A 23110-nucleotide genomic window follows, 5' to 3' on the forward strand; every position below is an offset into this window, starting at 1 on the left:
GTTACTCCATCAAAAAGGAAATATGACTTTTACCTCGGTATGTGCATGTGGATCCAGGTACTGTTTGATAAAATGAGTCAAGTGGGAAAACTTCCATTTCTTTGTGATGATGCGTCAGATATTTTTTATCTCTAAACACATGACAAATGATTGAGTAAAGTCTCTCTAACTTGTTTTTCCAAGTATCTTTTATAGCACTATTTTAGAACTAATAGAAAAATCCAAATTATCATATGTTCACTTCACAGGAGCCAGTGAGAAAGAAATAGCCCTAATGAATGGTTTGACTGTTAATTTACATCTTCTACTGGTAAGCTTCTTTTCCTACAAATGTTCAGTATACACTCATTTACGGAATCTGATGTTTTTCTATCTTTAATTCATGAGCATGTTATGGTTTACTTGTTTGAAAATAAGTTGTGACATTATTTTCATTCTTACCAGGAAATGCTGGACCATGATATAATGGCGTCTTTATAATCGTGGGAGAATTGACTCTCACAAAGGGAGTTAGAATAATTATCTTAAAATATAAGGAATAAGAGTCACAATTAGTGAAAAGGAATTGCTTGTGCACATAGAAAAAAAATGATGTACAAATGTTAGCAAAACATTAAGCTTTTCAGAAAGACATCTAGAAAACTAGACCTTACTAGAGTTGGGGTCATGGGCCAGTATGATTTTGTGAATTAGTTTTTTGGAGATGGGTTTTAAAAAATGGAAAATAAAACTAATATAGAGAAAAGGGATAGTAGTCCCTAAAAATATTACTGTTCTTAAAGTGTGTGTCATATTCTAAATACTCAGTAAAATTGATATCTCAAAATGTCAAACACACTCTTCATTTGGAATACGGTGTCTATGGTAATAGTTGATGCTTTGAAAAATTTGAATTCATCTCAAATATGTTTTGAAAACATGTCTACATGAGGGATGCACTGAAGATATTGACATTTTATTTTAATGAAATGGAGAAATGTTATTAAAAATCCTGAAGAAACATGCTTGCAGAGTATTTTAAGTATGGTGGTAAACAATATAGTTTTTAAATTCATCCACACCTGGGTTTGACTCCCAGCTAAGTTCCTTAATGCCATTTGGATGTTGGACACGGTTTTTTGCTTCTCAAAGCCTAAATTTTCTCCTCTGTAGAAAATGAGGACAATAATGCTTATATCTTTCTGCATAAGGATTAAATGTGATGATGTGTGAAAATTCCCTTGGTACCCTGGCTCATCATCAAATGCCAATTAACAGTAACCTATAATTTTGATTGATAATATTGTTCTTGGCATTCTCCAGGAACTGGAGAAATGAATGGGCTCTACCAAACAATATGGCGATCGTTTCATGCTAGGGATAAGATACTTTCAATTGAACCTAAAAAGAAATCACATAACATTTTTTTTTAAATAATGGAAACATTATGTAATGGAAACCAAATGGGCAGTGCAAGAGACATCACTGCCAAAATTTTTTGTGTGTGTACATGGCATTTCAGACTGAAATTACTGTTATATGCTTTGGGAAGATAAAACTGCAATTAAAATGTAAGTAAGATTTGAGAATTTGTGTTTATGTGATTCATGTTCTCCCTCAGGTTTGCTTTTTCATTAATGAGTCAATAGTTTCTTCCTCTTTATGATTCACTGGAAACATGATTGATCAGAAAAGGCACTCTTGATGGACATCTTAGATATTTAAGTAATTAATATCCATAAAATGTTGGAGATTACAGAATGAAAGTTCAGTATACAACGAACAAATGTATAACTCGTGCATTAATGCTTTTCTCAATAAACCCATTTCGTTGCAGTTATCATTTTTTAAACCTACACCAAAACGGTATAAAATTCTTCTAGAAGCTAAAGCCTTCCCTTCAGATCATGTAAGGATTTCTTCGAATTATACTTACATTCTTTCTACTCTTCCTGGAGGAGCATAGTATTTGCCTAGCTTGCATGTTTATTCAAGACTTATCCAAGTAAACTTACTGTAAAAAAACTGTCAAATACTTTTGATTCAGGCATTTTTAATGGATTGTGGCTTATTTCTTTTGTTCAAGTAAAACATGTACTGAGGAAGGAAAAGATTGAATTGGAACATTGATTTATTAGTCTTCGTAAAGACTTTGAGCAAACCACCGGTCTAAACAAAGTGCAGTTTTATATTTTTAATTCTTGTTGCTGGTTGATTTTATGAAATCAAATCAATACAAATCCAGTGCTCAACTCTTTATCTACATACAGTAGGAGAAAAAACTTTGCCTGTCCTTTTGTTTTCATAGCATTCTAGTATAACAGTTATTAATCCTTAAAAATGTTTGTTACTAAAATAATCACGTTACTTTATCAGCAATTCAGCTGATAAAAGATTTTTCTTCAGACAGGCACAGATAAAATTTTGTTGCTGATTTCACTTTTAGGGCTAGAAACTTGATTTTTGCATTTATATTATACCTGCTAACTAGGCTAACCCACATACTGAGTAATTTTAGGGTACCTCAATTGTGTCCAAATCAATAGATAAAACTTTGCTAAAAAGAAGCAAAACCCAATTATCTAGAAAATATTCGGGTTCCTATAATTGCTTGTTCCCCATGTACATCTTGTACTCTCACTGAAATAAAACATTTTTTGTGAGTTTTCCTTATTCTTCCTAGGGTAAGCCACTTCTATATTCTATCTTTGTGCGAACATGGCAAATTCATACTACATGCTTTGGTTAGCTTATAGACTCTGATTTTAACTAAAGAAGTTTTTTTCTTTTGTAATTTTTTTTCTTTTTTTAAACATAACAACATATGTCAACATTCTTACCATATGATCATTCCATTCTTGGTATATAATCAAAAACTCACAATATCATCCCATGATCATTTCTTAGAACATCTGTATCAATTCAGAAAATAAAGAAAAAGAAAAAGAAAAAAACTCATGCATGACATACCGTTTACCCCTCCCTCTCATTGACTGCTAGTATTTCTATCTACTCAATATATTTTAGTCTTTGTTGCCCCTATTTTTTTCTATACCCCTTACCACTTCTTTTCACTGATCACTAGCATTTCAATCTACTACATTTTTTTAACATTTGTTCCCCTTATTATTTATTTATTTTTAATCCAAATGCTTTACTCATCTGTTCATACCATAGATAAAAGGAGCATCCGACATAAGGTTTTCATAATCACACAGTCATATTGTGAAAGCTATATCATTATACAATCATCTTCAAGAAACATAGCTACTGGAACACAGTGCTACATTTTCAGGCACTTCCCTCCAGCCTCTCCAACATACCTTAACTGAAAAGGTAATATACATATAATACATAAGAATAACCTCCAGGATAACCTCTCTACTCTGTTTGAAATCTCTCAGCCATTGACACTTTATTTTGTCTCATTTGCTCTTCCCCCTTTTGGTGGAGAAGGTTTTCTCAATCCCTTGATGCTGAGTCCCGGCTCATTCTAGTATTTCTATCCCATGTTGCCAGGGAGGTCCACACCCCTGGGGGTCATGTTCCATGTAGAGATGGGGAGAGCAGTGAGTTTGCTTGTTGTGTTGGCTGAGAGAGAAAGAGACCACATCTGAACAACAAAAGAGGTTCTCTGGGGGTGACTCTTAGGCTTAATTTTAAGTAGGCTTAGCCTGTCCTTTGTAGGGATAAGTTTCATATGAACAAACCTCAAGATTGAGGGCTCGGCCTTTTGTTTTAGTTGTCCCCTCTGCTTGTGAGAATTTCAGCAATTCTCCACATGGGAAAGTTGAATTTTCCCCTTTTCTTGCCATTCCCCAAAGGAAAATTTGCAAATACTTTTTTATTCACTGTTCAAATCACTCTGGGATTTATTGGGGCATCACTCTAGGTATTTTAATGCCTTATTTTAGTCTCTTCTAACTCTTAAAGTCTACATGACCCCTAAGTTCCTATCTACTTCTAACATTTAGTGTTTCAAAAAATGTCCAGATTTCCACGTTAATGATATTAAGTGACTCTTCTCTGATATATTTAGTCACTTTTAAACTTGACTTTGGATTTAATATAATATGCATTTATTGTTATGTTATTATTTGTTTTCAGAGTTGTTATATCAATGTGCTTTTATGCATTGGACTTGATATAATGAATTATGCTTCCTTTCCAGTATGCTATTGAGTCACAGCTTCAACTTCATGGACTTAATGTTGAGAAAAGTATGCGGATTATAAAGCCAAGAGAGGTATATAAGGAAGAGAAATATTCATCATTCTTCTATTGAGTATTGATTTTTTTCTTCATTTTTCTTCAAAAGTGTATTCCCTTGATTACTTTAATGGAATTTCAAGAAAGGACAAAAGACTTATACTTCTGTAACTAGTAAATCATTGTGCTTAAAATAAAATAAAAAATTAACTCAGAAATACTTTTATATTTGTTTCCCAAAGAGTAACCATATAATAGGTATTTTTCCTAATAATACCACTGGAGTTTTTAATATTTTTTCAGTGGGATAGTTGGGAGTGGCAAATTCAGTATAGCATTTTCAATTTCAAATGTCATTGCCTGTGGGTGTCAATGAAATCATGCTAAATATCAGTGACTTTTATTGAACATTCCAGTCACTATGAATGATGACTGTATTTTATTTTCCTTCTTAACCTGTGCGTCAGTCTTTTTTTTTTTTTAGCCTGCTCAGACTGGGGCAAGTCTTTTCTTTAGCTAAGGAAAGGAGAGGGTCAGGGTGTAGTAGAAAGAGCTTGATCTTTGCAGCCTGGCAGATATACTCCAGGGTCATCTGAGACCCACCACTTTCTGGGTATGTGACTTTGGGAAAGTTACTTTATCTCTCTGAGACTCTTCTATATTTAAACAGGTAACAAAGGACATATCTAATCAGGCTTGACAATATATACGAGATCTAAAATACTGTGCACTTCACATTAATAGAGCTATAAGGCCAGGTTGAACAGACTTTGACATATAAACCCTGCAGCTTGTATAATTTGTCACCAAGAGAATCAGACAGAATAAATTTTAGATTTCAAATACAATGCTCCCAGGCTATTAAGCCAGTGTTTGAACAATTATTGCTTTCAACCTAGAATTACTTTGAAGAAATTAAAGACCTTCACTACTCACTTCTATTAGCCAACATGCAATAAATTAATGGAAGAAAAAGTTCTCCCACCTGTGAGAGAATATCTGTTTCATATATTGTACAAAAATTACTACTTCTAGCATAAATGAATATAGCTGCTAATATATCACAAGTCTTAACGTTACCAGTGACCAGTTGTTGTAGAGCTTCATGAATTAATCATAACCTTGGGTCTACTTTTTAGTATTACTATTTAGAGCAAGTTAGCATGAGAGAGGGTCATATCCTACCATTGAGAAATAGATTTATTATTTTTTAAATGTTGATTCTTCTGAGAAATAAGTTATTCATATATGCTTTAGTTTCCTGGCCACTAAAATAAAATACCATGAAACAAGCTGATCTAGACAATGGGAATTTGTTGGCTGACAGTTTTGAGGCTAAGAGAAGTCTACAGTCAAGGCATCATCAAGGTGATGCTTTCCCCCAGAGGACTCTGACATTCGGGGTCTGGCTGCTGATTATCCTTGGTCCTTGGCTTTTCTGTCACATGGCAGTGCATGTGATGGTACCTCCAGGCTCTTGGGTTCTGTTGACTTCCAGCTTCTAGCTGTCCTTCAGTCTTCTCTCTCTGTGACCTTCCCTTTAATGTTTTCAGTAACAGAATTAAAACCCATCCAGATCCACATCTACAGGAGGTAATCTCATGTAAAGATCTTATTTACAATAGTTTCACACCAAAAGGAAAGGAATAAGATGAAGAACATGGTCTTCTGCTGTACATAGTTCCAAGCCACCATGGTACATGTGATATTTTCCTTATCTTTTGCTTATAATTATGGCGGACAAAACTTAGCATATTCTTCTAAGAATAACAAGTTTCAGATTGCCATGAAATTAATTTTACTTTTTTCCTTAGAATTATTGGTAATATGCATAAATAATAAATGTACAGACACAGAGAAAGAGGGAGAGCAATTACCAGTCCTTCATTTTATATATAAAGTACACTTAATTCAGAGATCTCAGTATCAAATACTGTTTAAACGTATCCCCAAATGAAAAAGAACACACAGGCCATTTTTTAAACAGTAGAAACTAGGGTGTATAATATTTGTTTTGTGTTGTTTTAATACCAAACGTAGAGTAGAGTACTTAGCAAATAGCAGGAATCTAAGACTAATTTTAAAAGAATGAAGGGAATTTACGAATATCTTAATGATGTTTTCCCCAAATATTAATGCAATTAATGATGATTTGACTTCAGAATCTGGTTAATTTTAGATCTGAAGAAAATTCATGAAAACTTCATGAATAAATTGCAATTATTGAACTTAATACAGATACTTTAAAAATAATATTTATATTAAGACATCTTCAAGCACCATATAGTCCTTCCAAAGTATATAGTCAGTGGCTCACAATATCATCACCTTGCTGTGTACTCATCACCACAATCATTTTTAGAACATTTGCATCACTCCAGAAAAAGAAATAAAAAGAAAAACCCTATACATCCCATACCCCTTACCCTTTCCCTCTCACTGACCACTAGTATTGTAATCTACCCATTTTTTTTTACCCCTTATCCCCTCATTATTTATTTACTTATTTGTCCTTATATTTTTACTTATCTATCCATACCCTGGATAAAGGAATGTCAGCCACCACATTTTCACAATCACACACATTGTAAAAGCCATATAGTTATACAACCGTCTTCAAGAATCAAGGATACTGGAATACAGTTCAATAGTTTCAGATATTTCTTTCTAGCTATTCTAATACACTAAAAACTAAAAAGAGAGGTCTATAAAATGCATAAGAATAAGAATAATCTCCTGAGTAAACTCTCAACTCTATCTGAAATCTCTCAGCCACTGAAATTTTATTTTGTCTCATTTCTCTCTTTCCCTTTTGGTCAAGAAGGTTTTCTCAATCCCATGATACTGGGTCCCAGTTTATCCCTGGGAGTCATGTCCCCCATTGCCATATTTATACCCCTGGGAGTCATGTCCCATGTAGAGGGGAAGGACAGGGAGTTCACCTTCTGAGTTTTCTGAGAGAAAGAGGTCACATCTGAGCAACAAAAGAGGTTCTCTGGGGGTGACTCCTAGGCATAATTATAAGTAGGCTTAGTTTCTCCTTTGCAGGAATAAGTTTCATAGGGGTGAGCCCCAAGATCAAGAGCGTGGCCTATAAAATTTGTAGTCCCTAAAACTTGCAAGAATATTAGAAATTCCCCAGATAAGGAAGTTTAATATTTCCACATTTTCCCCCAGTCCTTAAGGGTGCCTTGTGAATATTTTTGTATTCTGTGACCAAATTACTCTGGAATGTATCAGGGCATCATACTAACCTGTACAAACCAACAAGATTTCATTCCCTATTCAAGATTTCATGTAATGATGGTGTTCAAATAAACTATTTTTACCAAACAAGTCAAATTAGATAGTTCACTACCAAAATATAAATTTTGCACCAAATAAACATCTCTTCTTCCTTTGGTCTCACACAGAAGCTGAATTTTTAAAATATAAATCATATCATTTGTTACCCCATATTCTGATTTATCTTAGTCATGCCCAAATCAGCTTCATTCATATCTCTAGTTCAAATCTGATCACTTTTTCAACTTTTTAAGCAGTTGCTGTATGGGGTACTGCTGACTTTCATAGCTTCAGAGCTCTAACTCTGAAGTCTCAGGTGTCATACAAATATCAAAGTTCCAGGAAATGACTGGGTTTTGCACAAATAGTTCAGAATCTCAGAATTTAGAAATAACAGTTACAACTCCAGAACAGGTGTAACTTCTATAAGAACTTACAATCTAGGACTCTTTACAATAGGCCCCAACCTGATAATTAATGCCCTTGACTTCATTTCTACAAGTTTGCATAGTATAGTTATTCCATAATGAATGCAGCATGATAATATTTGTCTTTTTCTGACATTTCATTCAACATACTGTCTTCAAGGTACATTCATCTAGTTGCATGCCTCACAACTTCATTTCTTCCTGCAACTGCTCAGTAGTCTGCTCTATGTATATACCACAGTTCCCCCTTCCTTCCACAGTCAATGTATCCTTAAGCCACTTCCATCCAATACAAATTGTGAACACCTCCGCCATAAACACCAGTGTGCAAATGTCCATTTGTGTTCCCACTCTCAGTTCCTCCAAGTAGATACTCCAGCAACAGATTGTAGGGTCATATGGCAGCCCCACCTCTAGTCTCTTGTGGATTCTGCCTTCTAGAGAGACTGCACCGCTGCACCTACAGTGAATAGGTACATCTCTCTCTCTCCACAGTTTCTCCAGTATTTGTCTCTCTGTTCATTTTTTTTCTCTGTTCATTTCTAAACAATTTTATTCACACATCATACAATCCAGCCTCAGTAAAAAATCAATAGTTTCCGATATACTCACACAGCCATGCTTTTGCCACCACAATGCTTTTGCCACCTCAGTCTATATCACATTTCAATTTCTTTTGCAAAGAATCCATACCTCTCCCCCATATACCCCACTTATTGGCGTTTAGTTTTGGCATATTGCCTTTGTTACATTCAATGGAAGCATATTACAACATTACTGTTAACTAGTGACCCTAGTTTGCATTGTTTGTGTTTTTTCCTGTATACCATCCCATTTTCAATACTTTGCAATGTTGACTGTCATTTGTTCTCCCTCATGCAAAAATATTCTTGTATTTGTACACATAATCACCATCATTGTCCGCTCTAGGATTCGTTAATAAGTTATTCCATCTCAGTCTTTATCTTCTATCTTTCCTTCTGGTGCCATATATTAAAAGCAGATACTTTTGATTCAAACAGTTTAATTCAGCTCAAGTTATTTTCAAGTTGTTGCAAATCTAAATTTATTCATAGATTTCACTTAGACGGGAGAAGTGGGGAAAGAAAATCTTGATTATAGAATTTTGTTAACACTTCACTTTATGTTTGAGAGGAGATTTCACCCTTAATTTAACAGGAGTTGTTGTTTGGGTAATATTCATATGAAAGGTGGATGAACTATTTTAACCATAATAAATAAAGTAACATTGAACTGATAAAAAATCCTAATTTGGAAAAATATTTCTTTTGTAATATATTATTTCATTAACTCCAAATACTTTCTGTTATTTTACTGGATGGGAACAAGGAGAAAAGAATTTATAGGTGTGCAGATAGTAAGGATTCATTGAAAATTTGGAAACTAAATCAAACAAGTATCTTATGATGACTTGTACTTTGAAAACCCCTTTTTATAATTTTAAAATCATTTTTTAATAATAACCAAAATCAACAGTCTTAAATGCTACTTTTTTGCCAAATTTTTGAAGACAGTTAATCTGAAAAAAATATATTTACTTTTGATTTTTTTTCTCCTGGTAGGAAAGTTTCCATTTAGATTGGGAAATATGAAGTGACAGCTTCATATTATGGCTATGATATAACCTGTGCCTAACTCTACTTCAGGGTGAAGAAACTTGGAGATTGGAGGATATCCTCGAAATAATTGATAAAGAAGGAGACTCAATTGCAGTGATCCTGTTCAGTGGGGTGCATTTTTATACTGGGCAGCTCTTTAATATACCTGCCATTACAAAAGCTGGACAAGCAAAGGTATGTATGCCATTTCCTCCCCTCCATCTAACCCCATTCCCTGTCCTGAGGATGTTCTAACCTCAGTTCTATTTAAATATCTTTCTTTGTATCTATGTGAAATTATTTTAAGAGTTAAAGGGTAAGTCTTCACATTAAATAATGTGCTCTTTTTTATTTAGACATCTCTAGTTAAACTACTTTTTGCTATTTGTATTCCCATCTCCTTATGAGCAGCTGCTATCCTAGTGTTTTGCCTCTGGTCAGCAAGACAAGGCAAACTTCTTTGCAGGTGAAATCATTGATACTCAGCTTCTCAGTAAGCAGGAAGCCAGCAGAATACTAAGATATTAACTACATTTGGACTGTCAGAGGCTCAGCCCGGGCACTTTGTCATACTATAACTCACTTTAAATATAATTCACTTAACCCTAGGTACCTGAAAAGGAGATACTCTGAATTAAAGTTTATCATTAAATCTTATCTTCAGGTTACTTTCAGGAAACCATTTGTTCTTTGGGGCTATTCTGAATATCTTGAGAAATTATTTCCCCTACACACAACTAAATCATACTTAAATTATTTACCATTTTGAAATTGTATTTTCTTGTATATGTGTTTGTAAAAAGTGGTGTTTTTTTCTTTTTCATTTTATTGTGGTAACATATATATCAGATAAAATTTTCCATTTTAACCTTTTTTAAGTGCACAATTCAGTGGCATAATTACATTTACAATGCTGGTCTACATTCACCATCATCCATTTCCAAAACGTTTTCATTACTCAAAACATAAATGTTACACCACTGTTCCTCTCCCCAACTTTTACCAAAGGTAACCTGTAATCTGCTTTCTGTCTCTGTGACTTTGCTTATGATAGATGTGCTGGTTTGAAAGGAAGTATGCCCCCTAGAAAATCCATGTTTTAATCAAAATCCCATTTCATAAAGATAGAATAATCCCTATTCAATACAGTATGTTTGAAATTGTAATCAGATCATCTCCCTGGATGATGTGATTTAGTCAAGTGTGGTTTTTAAACTGGATTAGGTGACAACATGTCTGCACCCATTTGGGTGGGTCTTGATTGGTTTATTGGAGTCCTATAAAAGAGGAAACGTTTTGGAGAATGGAAGATTCAGAGAGAGCAGAGAATGCTGCAACACCACGAAGCAGAGAGTCCACCAGCCAGAGACCTTTGGAGATGAAGAAGGGAAAGGCCTCCCAGGGAGCTTCATGAAACCAGAAGCCAGAAGAGAAAGCTAGCAGATGATGCCATGTCTGCCATGTGCCCTTCCAGCCAAGAGAGAAGCCCTGACTGTATTGGCCACGTGCCTTCTCACTTGAGAGAGAAACCCTGAACTTCATCGGCCTTCTTGAACCAACATATTTTTCCCTTAATGAATGCCTTAGATTGGACATTTCTATAACCTTATTTTAATTGGGACATTTTCTTGGCCTTAGAACTGTAAACTAGCAACTCATTAAAATCCCCCTTTTAAAAGCCATTCTGTTTCTGGTATATTGCATTCCAGCAGCTAGCAAACCAGAACGATACATACGTCATATAAGTGGACCCATATAATATTTGCCTTTTTGTATCTGCCTTATTTCACAAACATAATGTTTTCAAGGTTCATCCATGCTGTAGCATGACCAGAACTTCATTCATTTTTATGACTAAATAATATTCCATTGTGTATATAAATATATATGCATATATATTACATGTTGTATATCATTCATCCATTGTTTGACATGGGTTGTTTCACCTTTTGACTCTTGTGAATAATGCTGCTCTGACAATGGTATACAAGCATTTGTTTGGTTGCTGCTTTCAATTCTTTGGGGTTTATACCTAAAAGTGGCATTTGTTTTAAACAGTTTTATTCACACATCATACAATCCATCCTAAATGTACAGTCAATGGTTCTTGGTATAATCACATAGTTTTGCATTCACTACCATAGTCAATATGAGAACATTCTCATTTCTTCAATTCAGTAACCCATTATATTCCCATTATTGCCTTTTAACTTTGACATAGTGCCTTTGTTTCAATTATGAATATTATAATGTCACTATTGATTATATACCTTTATTTACATTAATGTATTTTTCCCATATAACACCCTATTATTAACACCTTGTAATAGTGACGTATGTTTGTTCTAGTTCTTGTAAGAATTATCTTATATTTATACAGTTAACTAACATCGTTGTCCACACTTTTGTTAAGTTATACAACCCCAGTTTTTATCCTCTAATTTTCCTTCTGGTGACATGCACAACTCTAGTCTTCCTCTTTCAAACACATTCACACTTCATTTTGTTAATTACACTTAAAGTGTTATGCCACCATCACACAGTATTGTGCTATTCATTTCCGAACCTTTACAGTAAAGCTTGTTGAACATTCTGTACTATCTAGTCAATTGCTCAATTTCTGTCCACTTTCTGTCTCCTGGTAAACTATGCTCTCGAATGTAATTCTCAGAGTTTGCTTATTATAGTTAGTTCATATTAGTGAGACCATACAGTATTTTTTTCTGGTTTATTTCACTCAACATAATGTCCTCAAGTTTCATTCACCTTGTTGCATGCCTCAGGTCTTCATTCCTGCTTTGGTTTGCTAAAGCTGCTGATGCAATATATCAGAAATGATTGGCTTTTTCAAAGGGGATTTATTAAGTTACAAATTTACAGTCCTGAGGCCAAGAAAATCCTAATTAAGGCATCCAGAGAAAGATACCTTGACTCTGAAGAAAGGCTAAAGGCATCTGAGTTTCCTGTGTCACGTGAGAAGGCACATGGTGATATCTGCTATACTTTTCTCCTACCTTCTGGCTTCAAATGGCTCTCTCAGCTACTATTTCCAGTGGCTTTTTCTCTAAGCATATGTGATTCCTCACTTAGCTTTTCTGTGGCACACTCTGGGTTATCTCTTAGCTTGACATCTCCAAAGATTGTGTCTTGGTTTCATCTCTCTGCTCTCTGTGTCAGTTCTGAGCTCTCTCTCTCCATGAGCTCTTTTAAGTAAACTAATCAAGACCCACCTTGAATGAGTAAAGTCACAGCTACATGGAAACAACCTAATCAAAAGAATCCACCAACAAAAGTCTGCACCCACAGGATTGGAGAGCATGGCTTTTCTGGGGTACATAACAGTTTCAAACCAGCACAATTCATCTCTGTAGCCACACGATATTCCATCATATGTATATACCAGTTTGCCCTTCTGCTCATCAATCAATGGACCCTTGGGGCTGCCTCCATCCATTGACAGTCTTGAAGAATGCTGCCATAAACATTGATATACAAATGACTGCTTTCAGTTCTTCCAAGTAAAAACCAAGAAACAGGATTTTCTTGGTTGATACCCTATATTTAGCTTCCTATGGAACTGCCATACTACTCACCAGGGGGCTGCACAATTCTCCTTCCTTACCAACTAGTGAATAGGTATACCTCTTTCTCCACATCTTCTCCATCACTTGTAGTTTCCTGTTCATTTTTTTAAAACATCTTTATTCACACACTATGCAATCCACACAATTGATGGATCCTGGTATAATCACATAGTTGTGTATTCACTACCACAATATATATTTTCTATATGAGAACATTTCCTTTTCTTCTGAAAATGAAAGAAAAAAAAATCTCATACCTTCACTTATATCCCCTTATTGACATTTAGCTTCAGTGTATTGCCTTTAATGCAATGAAAGAATATTATACTGTTATTATTAACTAATGACTCTAGTTTGCATTAATTATATTTTCTCCATATAACATTCCATTTTTAACACGTTGTATTAGTGACGATGTATGTTCTAGTTCATGTAAGAATTCCATTATATTTATAAGATTAACTACCATGACTGTCTACTCCAGGTTTCACTTAGTTAAACAGTCCCAGTTTTTCCTTCTGGTGTCATACATGCCCCTGGTCTTCCTCTTTCAATCATATTCATACTCAATTTTGTTCATTTGATATTAAACTACCAGTACACAGTACTGTGCTATCCATTTCTGAGCTTTTAAAATCAATTTTGCAAAACCTTCTGTACTCCTTAAGCATTAAATGTCCAATCTCTACCCTCTTTCTATCTCCTGAAAACCTGTGTTCTAAAATTTAATGCTCAGAGTTTGCTCATTTTATCTAGTTCATATTAGTGATAACGTACAGTGTTTGTCCTCTCGTTTCTAGCTTATGCCACTCAACATAATGTCCTCAAGGTTCATCCACATTATTGCTGCATCATATCTTTATTCCATCTTACAGCTGCATAATTCTGTCATATGTATATACCACAGTTTGTTTATCCACTTGTCCATTGATGGACCTTTAGGCTGTTTCCTTCAATTGTCATTCTTGAATAATGGTATTGAAAATATCAGTGTGTAAATAGATGTCTGTTCACATCCCTGTTTTTAGTTCTTCTAAACATACCTAGTAATGGGATAGTTGGATCGTATGTCAATTCTATACTTAGCTTCCTGAAGAACCACCAAATTGTTTTCCACAGAGGCTGCACCATTCTACATTCCCATCAAAAGTGAATAAGTATACCTATTTATCCCCATCTTCTCCAGCACTTGTAGTTTCTGTTTTATTGATAATGGCCATTCTAGTAGGCGTGAGGTGGTATCTAATTGTGGTTTTGGTTTGCATTTCCCTTATAGCTAGTGAAGTTGAGCACCTTTTCATATGCTTTTGTGCCATTTGTATTTCCTCTTTGGAGAAGTGTTTATCCACATCTTTTGTCCATTTTTTAATTGGGTCGTTGGTCTTTTTGTTGTTGAGTTGCAGGATTTCTTTATATATTCTGGATACTAAACCCTTACCAGATATGTGGTTACCAAATATTGTCTCCTGCTGAATAGACTGCCTTTTTACCTTCCTGACCAAGTCTTTTGACACACAAAATTGTTCAGTCTTGAGGAGATCCCATTTGTCTGTTTCTTGTTCATTGCTTGCACTTTGGTTGTAAGGTTTAGAAAGCCCCTTCCTACCACAAGATCTTTAAGATATTTCTCTACATTTCCCTATATACAACTAAATCACACAAATTATTTACCATTGTATTTGTAAAAAGTGATTTTTAAATATTTGTTTGCCTAAAAAAAATTAGAGGAACAACATTGAACAGTTGCAAATTGTTTTTTTAAATCCTTATATAACAATTCCATCTGATTTGACAATCAAGTATTGTGTTTAAAAAGGTGACAATCAAATATTACTGTGAACATTAATAATTTATGGCATTAATATATGTGTGAGGTCTACTTAATATATTCAGTTATTAAAGCTAATGAATGGAACTAATGAAAAGAAATTTAGCACTCCCATTCTCTAAGAATTTCCAACAATGACTTCAGATTGGTTTGATGGATAACTGTGAAAGTGGTACATTAGAAAAGATATAAAGGTAATGTCTTCTTAATTTAGATATTAAATTTAAGCTCTAAAATAAAAGATACCAATAAAAATCATATTTTAAAATGTTATGCAAGTAATCACACTAGTCCTTACTATACATGCGTGTCTCATTAACCTTTATAGAAATGAGGCAGGGAGATAGAGAAGAAATGCTATGGGTTTTGGAATCACACAGGCTGAAGTTCAAATCTTGTCTAGGTTATTTAATTGTTGTATGATCTTGGACAAGTCACTTGACCTTTCTGAGTCTCAATTTTCTCATCTGTTAAATTTGGGTTTATAGTACCCACTTCATACATCCAAAGTAAGAATAAAGAATGTAAAACCCCTATTAGATTGGCACACATTTTGTCCTTAAGCAGTGGTTCCCTCCCCATTTACTGTCCTCAAAGAATATAAAATTATGGCACGTGGTTCATCCTCAATCTTAACTACCTTGATTGCTAAAGCCATTGTGTCTCTGCATTTACCAAGCTTTTTTCCACTTGAAGAAATACATTCTACCAGGTGCAATTCTCCTGGCATGCTCAGTCAAGTAAAGTAGAAATGAGCAGTTCCAATCTAAATGAAGTGATAGATAGGATGGGTGAAAAATTGGGAAAAGTTACTAGTTGCTCTGGCATGGGAACACAGCTCAAGGCACAAGAGGACTTTTAAGAAAATGACCGATTTATTATTTACACAGCACAAAGGGTCTAGCAGAACAGAAGAAGAAATTCCAGGAGGCTGGTTTCCTGGAGTGGCCAAAATTATTTGGGTCAGGCTTGGTAGATGACAGCTCTTCATATCTCACTTCATGTAAAACAGCGACAAATCTATGCTGTTTTCGTGAGGTATTTATTCACTCTGGAGGGGAAGGGACCCTGCCACTGAGAATTCCTGCCTTGATTAACAACTTGGGCTATTTGCTCCCAGAGTTTAAGATCTGGTTCGGCATTTTCATTAGACTTAACATCACCCCAGTTGGGGAATGCAAACAGACTGAAACATCATTGCACAATAGAAGGGGGAGGGATGGAGGTGAAGGCTGGGAGATGGCTGTGAAGCATGCATCCAGTGACTTCTCTAGCAAAAATGGTATGTAACAGACAGATTTACTCATTAGCAAAATTATTCTCACAAATGGTTGCACTTATGTTAGACACGTCTTCCCATTCTCAACTTAGTTGAGGAAAGCTTTTTTAAGAAATAATGCTGAAGAGAGAGGCTGAGAGAAAATTAAAGATGTGACTCAAGAAAATGTTAGGAAATTCTAGGAAAGTAAAAAGGTATAGAAGAGTCACTAAGGATTGGTCAAGTGAGACAAGAGAAAGTTTTCAGAAAGGAAATATGGTAGGAACCAAAAATAATTTGGGTATGGTGCAATGAAAGGCAACAAGAATGAATGGCTCAGTCTAGAAATGTTAAAATCATGTGATAGGGAAATCAAGGTGGGAATTTTCAAATATTTTGTTTATTTAAAGATGTGCACGCATACCAAAAGTGGACACACCATAAGTAAATGACATGAAGAGTTATTTTGAATTCTTATAACCATCACTCATTTCAAGAAATAGAACATTTCCAACTTTTCAGAATTCACAACTGTGGTATCTCTAAATATGATATGTTCCCTCCCTCTTAAAGTACCACTATCCTGACTTCTAACAACATATATTAGCTTTATATCTTTGAACTTTATATGAGGAGAGGGCATGAGATGGTGCCATGCGAGCAAAGCTCAGGAAAACTAACTCGAAGGTTCTGGTCAGTAAGACAGAGAACCATTTTACAAGGGAAGGCCAGCGTGTGGCAAGAGACATCATTTAAAGATAGAATTTTTTCCTAACTTTTTATTTTGAAATAAATTCGAACTTACAGGACAGTTGCAAAAATAATACAAAGCCCATTCAGAGAACTCCCAGTTATCCCCCATCCAGTTACTTAGATCCCTCAACTTGCCAACTTTTAACATTTTGCCTAATATTTGCCATTTTTCCTTCCTCCCTCCCTTCTTCTCTTCCTTTCTTCCTTCCTTCCATCCTTCCTTCCTTTCCTCCTTTCTTCCTTTTATCCATCTATCTACTTCTCTATCCATCCATGCATCATCCATTGAAGATAGATGTTTGTGTTTTTTGTCTTGTTGTTGTTTGAAGCAATTTACTCAGTTTTGCATGTTGGCCACTCCACTTTTTGGTGCTCTGCCTTGTTTTTCATATTTCTATATTTTTCATTGTCTATTCTAAGAATTTCTGCCCTTCCACACCCACTAAATGTAAATGCTTCCCATTGTCCTTTGCAATCCTTTCCGTAGTTATTGTAGCCACTGTCATGTAACAGTTCCAGCCTATGCCTACAAGAGAAAATCATTTTAAGCTTGTCTACTACACCTGGGAGTCCTATACATACCTTGAGATCCTTATGTTCCAAGCAGATTTGTCACCCCCTCTAAAGATGACTCTCCTGTTTTATGCCACCATCCTGGTTCTTTTGACCCAATTCTGGCCCTTCCTGTTCTTTTTGTTTTTTAACAATCACTTGTTAATTACACGCTCTCAGGGACTGTCTTCCTTTTAACATTCGTGGATCAATTACTAAAGTTTCAAGCTGCAAGAAAAAAAGAATCCGAGTTAAAAGTAGCCTATAGGTATGTCTTCTTATCACCAAAGGAGACTTGAAGCTGGGATGCAAGCAGCAGCTCAGTGATGTCCCGGGGGCATCTCCAGTGTTCCTTTCATTATTCTTCAGCTTCTCATGCCATTTTCATAGAACAGTTGTCCCAAATCCATTTTTATTTCAGTAAGAAAGAAGGGGGAAATAGCAGCACAGCTTCGTATGTAGCTTTCATCCAAAGTACAAAATCTTTCCCAGAAAAACCCAACAGATTCCTGTTTATGAATCATTGCCTTCAAAGTGGCAGCCACAAAAGAGCATGAGTAAGGAAATAGTTAGCATTTATTATTCTGCAGCAGAAAGAGGCTAAAAAGAAGGGGTTGGGAATTGGGGTTTAGGTTAGCTAATCCACACTTACTCTTTAGAGTTCCAGTTATACCTGCATAAGTTCTCATTATTTCCAATCTGCTCCCTTCTTTCCTTTTCCATGTCCCCTTATATTTTTCCTTTCTTTTTTCACTCCTTCTCTTTGTGTTTTTTTATTGTTTATTAGTTTGTCACCTCATATCACAAAGCATCTGGAAGCAATTCATAAAACAATGATTCTGTAACAGTGAAATATAAAGAGAGAGAAAAAAAAAGCACTATCCCTGGATCATCTTGAAGAATTATTAGACCTCCCACAATTATTACCTTTCATCTTGAATTATGACAGGAGTCAGGTAACAAATCGTTATAAATTATATCCAATTGAAAACTCTTGCTCCTTTAGTTAGGTAGCCTGGTCTCAGTAAAAAGTCAATAGGGCTATAAATGCCTTTGCTATGCTAGACATTTATTTCTTGTCTCATTTAGCAGCCAGGAATCAGCTCTCTTCCATGTAGTGATTCAGGTTGCCAGTGACTCGGGGTTTATCTTGTTTATGGCCTCACCTGAGAAATGAAGTATACTGATGAACTCGGGAAAAGCAGTTACAGGTCTCAACCATACCTAGAGCTCAGATATTTTGTGTTGCTGGTGGAGGAGGATACTTTATTCCAAGATGTGGTGTAGCATTGACATTCATGAAACGTATAAATCACAGAGACAGAGTTAGGCCTGCGTTTAAATCCAAGTCTCTCTTTTACTTTCCTGCATAATTTGACTGTTCTTTATCATTTATTTCTCTGTGTCTTCGTTTCTTCACGTGTTCAATGGGGATGAAAATAATGCGTATTTTATCGGTTGGGTCTAAGGAGAATTAAGTGAGATACCATTTCTAAAACATTTAGTACTTAGTTCATGGTAATTATTCAATAAATGTTAGCAATTGTCAACATATAAAAAAAGATACTTATTATAGTTAGCATCTGCTAGTAAAATCAGAGGTACCTAAACAAAACTCACATATCAATGAAAAGCCATGTTACCAACCCATTTTCCTAAAAGTAATTTTGAGACTCCTATTATTCAAATAAATGATGGATCAAATTGTTACAAAACACTTGGCTGAGATGCTTCTGGTCCTGAAAAGTGGAAGTCTACTCTTATTAACAACTATAATAGAAAAATATGAATAATACCTGCATGGTATACTGGGTTTTGAGCAATGAAATCAGCTAAGAAGAATTAGTACCAAATATATATATATTTTTTACTTTGCACATTTTTAAGTAACTTTTTTATTGTTAAATATGACATATATACAAAAAAGCAATAAATTTCCAAGTACATTTTTTAACAAGTAGTTAGTTATAGAACAGATTTTAAAGTTTGCTGTGGGTTACAGTTTCATGGTTTTTCATTTCATCGTCTAGCTGCTCCAAGACAGTGGAGACAAAGAAATAACAATATAATAATTCATCAGTCATACTCTTTTAAATCCTATCTTCTCTGTTATACTCCTCCTTCTCTTTAAATAACATATATACATAAAAACAATAAATTTCAAAATACATCACAATAATTAGTTGTAGAACAGGTTCCAGAGTTTGGTATGGGTTACAATTCTACAATTTTAGGCTTCTATTTCTAGCTTCTCTAAGGTACTGGAGGCTAAAAGAAATATCAATGTAATGATTCAGCACTCATATTCATTTGTCAAACCTGACCTTTGTTATATAACTCCACTATCACCTTTGATCTTTCTCCCACCCTTTAGGGGTATTTGGCCTATGCTCATTCTGACTTTTTCATGTCAATAATATGTGATAGGGGGATGGAACTAGTTGATGTTCTGGAAGGGCTGGCACCTCTGCATTTCAGGACATACCTGGTCCACGGACCCATATGGAGGTTATAGATTTTGGAAAGTTACCGTAGTACATGGAACTTTTGTAGAATCTTATATAATGCCCTAGGTATTCATTAAGATTAGCAGGAATGGTTTTGGTTGGGATTCAGCAAATTACGATAGGTAGCAATGTCTAACCTAAGCAAGCATAAGAGTGACCTCCAGTGTAGCCTCTTGACTCTATTTGAACTGCTCAACCAATGATACCTTATTTGTTACACTTTTCCCTCTTTTGGTTAGAATGGCATTGTTGCTCCCATGGTGCCAGTCCACACTTGTCACTGGAGGTTATCTCTCACACCACCAGGAGGATTTTCATCCCTAGATATCAAGTCCCACATAGGGGGGGAGGGCAATGGTTTCACTTGCAAACTTGAGCTTAAAGAGAGAAAGCCACATCTGAGCAACAAAAGAGGTCCTTAAAAGGTGACTCTTAGGCAAACCTATAGGTAGGCTAAGCTTCTCTGCTATATACATAAGCTTCACATGAGCAATTCTCAAGATCAAGGGCTTGGCCTATGATTTGGGTGTCCCTAATGTTAGTACCAAACATTTTTGATGTAACTATAATAAATTAATATTAATATGATATATGGAATTTTTATACCTAGATAATTAATCTCTGTCAAAAAAAGAGATTTGGATTGGTCAACATTAAGCCATCTTTACTAGAAACTGTAGAGAGAATGACCATTTTTCTAGTAAAGTTACTGCCAGTTCAACCAATAAGACCTTATTGTGTGTACATATATGAGTTTGTAAGCTGCCAGAATGTGATGTACCGGAAATGGAATGACTTTTAAAAAGGGGAATTTAATAAGTTACAAGTTTACAGTTCTAAGCCTATAAAAATGTATAAACTAAGACATCCAGGGAAAGAAACCTTAATTCAAGAAAGGCTGATAGGTCTGGAACACCTCTGTCAGCTGGGAAGTCATGTGACTGGCATCTGCTGTCCCTTGCTCCTGGGCTCCATTGCTTTCAGCCTTTGTTCTTTTGGGGGCTCCTAAATTTGCTTCTGTAGGGCTGGCTTTCATCTCTTGGCTTCCCTTGGCTCTCTCCAGCTTCTGGCTTACTTAACATCTCATGGCAACAACTGCTGGGTTCCAAGCATCTCCAGACATCCATGTCTCTGTTCTCCAGGCATCTGTGTCAACTCTGTTCTGAAGGTTAAGATTAGCAGGAATGGTTTCTGACAGCTCTGTCATTTCTGGCTCTCTCCAATGTTTCCTCTTTTAAAGGATTCCAGTAGACTCATCAAAGCCCACTTGGAATGGGTGGAGTCACATCTCCATCTAATCAAAAGTCACACCCACAGTTGGGAACATCACATCTCTGTGGAGATAATCTAATCAGAAGATTCCAACCTAACATGCTAAATCAGGATTGAAAGAAACGGTTGTTCCCTCAAGATTGGATCAAGATTAAAACATGGATGTTCTGGGGTACATAACATATTCAAACCAGCATAGTGCATAAGAAGAATCTTGTTTCTATCATCTCTGTAATAGAGCAGCATAAATTTTAATCTTTCATTCATTCTTTTAATCAGAAAATATTTGAGTAGTACAATTTGAATAATGGAGCTCCAAATATGGACGTGTAATTTAGCCTGGAGTGTCAGGGTGGCCTTCTTAAAGGAGACAAAGCCTAAGCTCCTTCTAGAAATGTGAGTTGGAGTTGTTCAAATAAAGTTTCCTCTGGGGGTGGGGATGGGAATGGAGGTGGTGATAGGAACCTGGAAACTGTTCTAGAAAGTTAATAGTACTGATGGGATTGCAAGGAAGAAAATATTGCAGTATAATCAGATTACAGAATTTTAGAAAAATGGTGATATGAAATGAATCTAGAAGGCCAGTAAAGTCCTGGTTAAGAAAGACCCACCAATCTCTGTGGGGGATCTTGAGCTTTCTTTTGGAGACCATGGAAAACCACTGTAAGCTTTTAAATGGTAATGGAACAAGATTTTATCTTAATTTTAGAAAGAAATATCCTAAAAACAGTCAAAAGAATGGGTGGTAACGGAACAAGAGTGGGAGAAAGTAAGGAGGCATTTGTGGAATCTACATTAGAACGTATATTTTCTAATGTTATGATACAGTTTAAAAGATGTTGATACTAGAGAACAGATCTATTTTTTATTACATAGGTACTTTTCTCATCTCTCAAGAGTTTATTCTTACTTGTCCTCGTTCCCTCAGTGATATTAAGAACAGATTTTGTACAGGCATCTGAAATTAGGAGTCTGTATTGAACACCAGTAGTCTAACCCAGATTTGGTACTGCCCAGAGAATCCACAGAGAGGACAAGTTAAAAATAGATGTGTGTGTGTGTGTGCTTGTGTATGTGTGTGTGTGTATGTATGTGTATATTAAATGCCTGACACAGATATCCTCAATGATAAAAGATGTACTGCATATACTCATCAAAAATATTGTTGAGAGACTTGGACCTATGCTTTGATAAAGGTAAAAATATCAAAGTTTAAATGGAATGTCCGATGAAGTAAATGGTCTTTATTTGATATAAAATATGCAGTAAACCATCTATAACTTTGGATCCAATTTAATTGGTGCAGAACAAAGGAGTCAATAAGCCAAAATATGTTAGTGAGGATCAGTAGCCAAGAATCTAAAAATCTTTGAGCTATTTCTAAGAAGTCTTCACCACCTGTTTTATTTCATTTAAGCTTTTGATCAAATGGACCATATGAGGAAAAAAGATTAGGTCTTCAATGTAAGAGGATTATAGATGTTCTAGGATTATGGATCTGGGAAAAGCAAACCTCCCATTCTCAATCAGAGACCGCCTCTCTTATCAAAGCCATGATGGATAACTATTTCCCTTTGATCTAACATCATTAATCACTCTAATAGCCAAACCCAAGGACTGTCAAAGGAAGTATCACATTCTGTTTGGGTATTTTTTTTTTGTAGGTGAGACGCATTTTATAGAATATGCACGTTGTCTGAGATCCAGGATTTTTTTCTCCAATATTCCATTTTTCACATTACTTGAGTAACCATGGAAGGCTGATTTGTCATTGTTAAGCTGAAAAATGAAAATCTTCCAACCTGCAATGCACACACCAATTTTAGTCTACTCATT

The 23110-nt window shown here is 35.3% G+C and overlaps 1 protein-coding gene across 2 annotated transcripts in view; it reads left to right on the top strand.

Moving 5' to 3' along the window:
• The window catches only part of KYNU (kynureninase), a 154857-nt gene that overhangs the window by 65478 nt on the left and 66269 nt on the right, over window positions 1-23110 (top strand). For both annotated transcript variants that reach the window (XM_077153693.1, XM_077153694.1), the window contains 4 exons: window positions 249-310; window positions 1817-1888; window positions 4151-4225; window positions 9569-9715. In XM_077153693.1, coding sequence (XP_077009808.1) covers window positions 249-310; window positions 1817-1888; window positions 4151-4225; window positions 9569-9715 — 356 coding nt within the window. The remainder of the gene's footprint in view (window positions 1-248; window positions 311-1816; window positions 1889-4150; window positions 4226-9568; window positions 9716-23110) is intronic.

This window comes from Tamandua tetradactyla, chromosome 3, assembly GCF_023851605.1.
Source record: "Tamandua tetradactyla isolate mTamTet1 chromosome 3, mTamTet1.pri, whole genome shotgun sequence".
Lineage (NCBI taxonomy): Eukaryota > Metazoa > Chordata > Mammalia > Pilosa > Myrmecophagidae > Tamandua > Tamandua tetradactyla.